This window comes from Coenobita brevimanus, chromosome 26, assembly GCF_032717465.1.
Source record: "Coenobita brevimanus isolate Jiangsu-jjx chromosome 26, ASM3271746v2, whole genome shotgun sequence".
NCBI classification, from domain to species: domain Eukaryota; kingdom Metazoa; phylum Arthropoda; class Malacostraca; order Decapoda; family Coenobitidae; genus Coenobita; species Coenobita brevimanus.
The window spans coordinates 33,449,118-33,456,039 of NC_136979.1; the positions used below are offsets into that span (position 1 = coordinate 33,449,118).

Sequence of the window (6,922 nt, forward strand, 5' to 3'; positions counted from 1 at the left end):
AATTTATAGAAAACGATTGATTGGGCAATTTTCGTCCTTATTCCCACAATAAAACCAAAAAAATTTTAAGTTAAAGAACAAATGGTGAAAAAAAGAATAAACAACCCTATGACGACCACTAAAACAGGTGAACGTAAAATGAATGCCACATAGGGCCTTAGTAAATAAAAATATACCGGTAAAGCAACATTAAAAAATACCAATCAGTGACCCAGAAGCTGCTCATTAACCAAACAATACCAGACAGCACAAAATAATTCCATAAAATCAGTCAGCCAGGTAATATCCATACCGGTATTATGAAAAAAATAATCTCGACTTTTTTTTTTTTTTCCCCCGTGATGATGACGTGAAACAAGTTAGGTAGTCTTTTGGGTAGTGCTGGAAAACGCTGAAATATATAAACAGCTTTACAATTCCTCTTTTATTTCAAACATCTTAATTTTTTTCTTTTATCTCATACCTTTCTGCCTTTATTTTTTGATGACTGAGGTTTCGGTAACGCAATGGGGTTATATTTTCGTGTACCGTATTTCTGTGTATAGCCTATATACCTAGTGTATGGCGAGGTGGAAGTATTTTTTGTATAGTTGTGTACCTTTTGTGTGAGCTAATTCCACGTCTCTCTCTCTCTCTCTCTCTCTCTCTCTCTCTCTCTCTCTCTCTCTCTCTCTTGCGTGCCGTGAGGTGAGGTGGGTAGCCTATGTAACTATACCGTACTCGCATATACTGCATGTCAATCTATCGCTGGTATGAAAGACGGTAGATAACTGGGTATAGCCTATAATCCTATATCATGTATTTCTGTGTATCCCTTGTGGAAGGCGAAGAAAGTGTATCTCTGCGTAATTCTGTGTACAGCTACTTTAAAGTGAATGTGTTTTCTTGAGAGTATACTTAGTACCGTATGTATGGCTATTGTGGTATAAGACAAGGTAGGTATATTTCCTGCATTTCTGTGTATTGTATCGCTAGCGTGAGAAGATATAATTTCGTATTTTTCTGTATATCGGTGAGGTGATGCGAGGTGAGGTAAGGTGACGTGAAGTGAGGCGAGGTAAGGTGTGATGTGGTGATGTGATATGTTGCGAGGTGAGGTGAGGTAAGGTGATGTGAGGTGAGGCGGGTATAATAATGACGGAGAGGCACTGGCGATGAAAGTGATGGCGGGGACCTTGGGCACTCGCGGAGGGGGGGGGGTGTAGGGGGGACTGACACAGGTGACCCACTTACCATAAACACTTCACAGGTGATGGGGAGAAATACACACTCACAGGAATACACGAGCAATACCACACTAAGAAACAGGATACGTAAATACACCAACACAAAGATATACTGAGCAGTAACTACAAAAGGTGGGTGGGGTAGTCGGGGGAAGGGGTTGAGTAAGTGACAGGCGACCCACTTAGGTCAAACATACTTCACAGGTAATAGAAATAGATATGGGTACAAAAATATAGCAGTAGTAATCCAATTTCAGGAAAAAGAATAAGTGAAGATGACCTTACTTATTTAAAAAAAAAAAAAAAATGACCTTACTCAACTTATTAAAAAAAAAAAAAAAAAAAAAAAAAAGCACGACCCTGTACAAATGAAGAAATAGTACCGGTAACTAGGCTAAATGTACTGTGCTAAAGAAACGCAGTAAATTGAAGACATAAAGATTAACCTCAAGTAATAGTTAAAACTTTAAGAATCAGGTTATCCAAGTATGATACCACGATAAAATATATATACGAGTATGAATAGGCTGCGGTATATAAACAGTAAATAATCAGGGAAAAATAAACCATCCCAACCTTACTCCTCCCCATCCCCCCCCTCAAAAAAAAAAAAAAAAAATCCAACTTCATATAAAGAACAATAACTTATGAAATGAAGAAAAACAGTACACTAACTCCAAGACAAAAAGAAAAAACAAGAAAAAAAAAGGGGGGGGGAACACAAATATAAGTACTTGCTCCAGAGAAAAATGAACAAGGTCAAAGGAAAAAATAATAGGCAAAAGAAATCACTAAAAAAAAAAAGGCAAAAACATATACCGCACAAAAAACAGAAAAGCAACTAACCTCAAGGGTGAAAAAACGCCCCCCCCCCACACACACAGTAGTCATTATTCACAAATGATTCATACATCTTGAAACAATAACACTACCTTCTACTACCACTACTACTATTACTACTACTCTATCCAACAGGTATCTATTAGGTGACCCTACATCCTGTAAGGGGTGGTGGCCCCGACAAATGGACTTAAAGGTGTTTGTTCCTACACAGCAACAACCTACCCCTCCGCTGGCACCAGTAGTAGTAGTATTAATTGTAGTAGTACGGTAGTAAAAAAAAAAAAAAAAAAAAAAAAAAAAAAAAGGCTCAATGAATTCTAATCGTTAACGCAAAATCAATACCTCCCCCCCAAAAAAAAAAAAAAAAAATCGCCATAATTTCTCAAGCCTAATTGTGAGGGACGTATCTAGCCATCAGCGAGTCAGTGACGTCATCATCACGTGACCCGCCACCAGGTAGGGGAGAGGTTGATGAATTTGGCCGGAGATAATATCTACTTCGTCTATCTACCTGTACTCTCTCTCTCTCAAATTATTTCCTGTTGGCTATCTTTATTTATCTTTCCTTTATCTACATTATCTTAAAACCTCTTCATTTACTATCATATACAAAACTATCGCACTAACATAATCACGAAATTGATCCAGGCAAAAAAAATAAATAAATAATCAAGCCACTCTTAACCCATCTCTCTCTCTCTCGGTCTGCCTCTCCTGCGCCTCCCATCAACTGTCTGAAACATAAGGTGGCTTTACTAGTAACGCCAGCCTTCCCCTTTAAGAATGGTGGGGGAAGTCTCTCTCTCTCTCTCTCTCTCGGTCCTGCTTTAATTTTACCCTTCCATCCCATAACATCCCCTCCCCCCCCTACCCGTCACTATAATACCTCTCTCTCTCTCTTTCCTCTCCTCCCTCTCACTCCTTTCGCCTCCCACTCTTCCCTCCCTCCTCTCTCTTCCTTCGATCTCTTCTTTCTCTCATCTGTCTCCTCCTTTCTCTGCTCATTCCTTTCCCCTCAATCTCTTTCATTTTTTCTCTTCATTTCTTTCCCCTCACTCCCCATTTCTCCCTCCCTTTATCCGTTCTTCTGTTCATTTAACCTCTCTCTCTCTCTCTCTCCCTTCCATCTCCCTCCTATCCCTTCTCTCCACACAATCTCTTCCTTTCACCTCACCCTCTCCCCTCCCTTCCCCCCACCTCATCCTGTCCTCCCTCCCTTCCTCCCTCCTCTAAAACTTCATCAAATTCACTCCTCCCTCCCATCCCTCCACATTCTCTCTCTCTCTCTCTCTCTCTCTCTCTCTCTCTCTCTCTCTCTCTCTCACACACACACACACACACACAAACCAGAACATGCAGAGGTACACATACACTGGAGAAAACAATACACCCACACACACACAAACCAAAACATGCAGAGGTACACTTACACAGGAAAACACACACACAGACACACACACACACACATGAATAAGCAAGAGTATGATAATTCCCAACCACTAGGACACAATCATCACTGCTGCATCTATCTCCCCATCTATCGCCATCACAAACAGGTCTATCTCTGTCATCTCGCTATATAAATTATCCTGTCTCTCTTCCATATCTATCTCTGTCTGTCTGTCTCCTGCGTCTCCTTGCTCTTATTGTCTCCTACTTATACCTCTCTTCCTTCGTTTTCTGTTTGTTTATCTACCATACCTTACGTTTCCGCTTCATTCATTCATTCTCTCTCTCTCTCTCCCCTATCCAGTTGTCATATAGGCTACCTGGTACTTCCTTTCTACATTCAATCTCCCTTCAAATCCCCCACTTCCCCCCCCCTCTCTCTCTCTCTCAAACCACAAGAAGATAAACAACAAATCTACACACATCCATCTCTCCCTTCCTTAAAAAAAAACGGCAATCATCAGAACTATCCACCGTGAACACACACACACACACACACACACACACACACACACACACACACACCACATAACACAAACTCTCTCTCTCTCTCTCTCTCACACACACACACACACACACACACACACACACCCGAGTACCCCAGAACAACAGTACGATACTAAACTCACCCCCCACCAAAGGAAAAAAAATCATACCCGGTACGGCACATTACATATTTTATCATTTACTTATCGAACTCACTTCCTTCACTAACTTCCTTCGTAAGTACTCTCACTATCCTCCTCCACACCAACCAATACTCTCGTTTGATAAAGAAATCTTAATACCAGTTCTTCGTTTTCAAGATATTTAGCAATGGACTCCTTGATATTTTCTTTATGATATTGCCTCGCCTTAGCTGGATAATAGTCACGTGAGAAAAAATCTTGAAGTTATGGTAGAGTACACGGCATGTGAATACAGCCTATGACCGTAGTAACCCTAGTAACAAGGCACAAGTCACGAATTCGACAAGTCTAACGTCTATTTTTCACTGATCATTACTTAATACTGTAAAAGAAATCTCGAGTGGACAAGAGCAGTAAAAAAAAAAAAATGCATCCCAGGAGGGTACTCAGGTAGGTTATACTGTATACTGCACTTACATGTATCATACAAAAAAAAAACTAGATATAGGCCTAATAATGGCTCCGAGGTGGCCTATGCGGTGACGAATACAAAGATCACTGAATATACTGTAATGTGAAGATTCAAGCATACAAAATAACAACAGACATGCTGACTAAACTTCAAAACATCAAGAGCAGGCTACACTACAAATAGCACACCGTATATATATATATATATATATATATATATATATATATATATATATATATATATATATATATATATATATATATATATATATATATATATATATAATCAGAGCGTAGGTGTGTACTGAATGAAGTTATACGAAGAATATCATGAGCACACATTGACTACACCTATGGAACCCATGAGTATACACACCCTAGTACTGGTACCGGTACACAATCAGCAGTGTGGTGTAGATATAAGCCTACCTTGGAGCTTAAGACATATAACCAACTATAATACAGTACACACATTACAAAGCTGTGCAGAGTATCCATCAGGTGCTTATACCATATACCGTAACGGTACCGTACTGATGGGGTATAGGCTACTGCTACTGATGGTGTATAATTAGCACGCTACTGTAAACAGTACCTGAACACCGTGCACAGTATGTCTCAGAGGTCCTTGGTACACTAAAGAGGCAAACACCTTAATCCTTTGTAAGGTGGGATCTTCCCTGAGGTAAATAAAACCCTGTAGCCTATAGTCAGAGTTCTGGGGCTAAGTCAGAAAGAAATACCGGTACTTAAGTGAGGTCCTGTCCTTAAAAGGCTTAAATGCAGCAACCGCAAAAGTACACTACGAACACAGCACACCACAGAGCTTCGTAGTACACTTAACCACTTCGATTCAATGACATGTTTTGCTACCGGTACTTCATTCATATTACCTTCAGCCGATATTAATTTGTTCAGGAGAAATCTTGAACTAGACGTAGTAGATACGGTTTTAATCAATCTTAGTGCCAGAGATCTTTGACCTGAAGGAGACGAGAAATACGAGTACAAGACACGTCACCGAACTGATGGATAAGAGGGTGTGTGTGTGTGGGGGGGTATACTGACCTCTCCAGCTGCAGGCTAAACATGTCCATGAGGGGCGGAGGGGGGGGCAGGGGGGGCAGCGGTACCAGCCTCAGCCACCATGGGGGATGAGGGTGGTAGGGGGGGCTGCCTCACTCCTGCCTGCCCTGCCTCGCCGCTCCCTGCCTCACCTCGGCCCGCCCCGCACTCACACTGGGTCACGCTGCTGCCTCACTCACACGGGGCGGGGCAAGGCTGTCTCACGCTGCTGTTGCCTCCCGCCCCACTGCTTGTCAACTAACCCGCACTCTTAATTCACTCTGAGGTCACTGGCGGGGCTTATTTTTCACACTTTGATGACTAATTAGGTCAGAAATCACTCTTAGGTTCACTGGTGGGGTTAACATTCACTCTTAAATCACTCTACCTGAGTCACAATACACTCTTGGATGGCTACTGAGGGCAATCTTCACTTCTGGCTCACTCTACTTGGTCAATTATCACCCTTTCTTTTTATATCTACTCTTGGCTCACTCTGCTCAAGTCTAACATCACACTTTCTTCTCTATGGGTAATAATTTCACTCTCGGTTCACTCTACTCTCTGGTCGAAAATAATTAGTCACTCTTGAATTTGATTTTCACTCTTGAATCCCTCTTTCCTGGTAGGAAATCACTCTTGGGATTTTCACTCTCCTCACCAGAGTAGTCAAAAATTCACTCATTCACGCTACCTGGGTTGCCTGTAACTTGCTTCACTCTACGGGGGTCGATTTTCACTCTTGCTCACTATTGGGGTTGCTTATCACTCCAGGGCCACTTTAACGGGGTTGCTTGTAACTCCAGGGTCACTGTAACGGGGTTGCTTGTAACTCCAGGGTCACTTTAACGGGGTTGCTTATCACTCGAGCCTTAATACCGGGGTTGTTTAAAGCTCCCGAGTCACTATATCGAGGTTACTTATCTCTCCATGGTCACTCTACCGGGGTTACTTTTTTCCGCTTCGTTCTAGCGGGGTTCTGCAGGTCCAGGTTCACTTTATCGAGGTTCTGTATCGCATCACTCACTGTATCGAGGTTTTGTATCCCAATGTTTGCTATGTCGGGGTTATCACTCTGAGGTTCACACTAGCGAGGTTTATTTATACGGCTGGTCACACTTAGGTTCGCTCTAACGGGGTTCCTGATCGCTTTCCTCACTCTAGCGGGGTTTAGTCACTCTGAAACGCCTTCACTCATTCATCTCACTTCTGGGGGTTTAATTTCGCAGGGTTCACTTT

At 41.9% G+C, this 6,922-nt stretch overlaps 1 protein-coding gene across 1 annotated transcript in view; it reads right to left on the minus strand.

Annotated features, from left to right (window-relative positions):
• tna (Zinc finger MIZ domain-containing protein tonalli) overlaps positions 1–6,296 on the minus strand; it is a 132,440-nt gene extending 126,144 nt beyond the window's left edge. The window contains 1 exon segment of the mRNA XM_080268176.1: positions 5,687–6,296. Within this exon segment, the coding sequence (XP_080124302.1) occupies positions 5,687–5,715 (29 nt within the window). The 5' untranslated portion in view covers positions 5,716–6,296.
• Between the last annotated feature and the right edge of the window lie 626 nt (positions 6,297–6,922).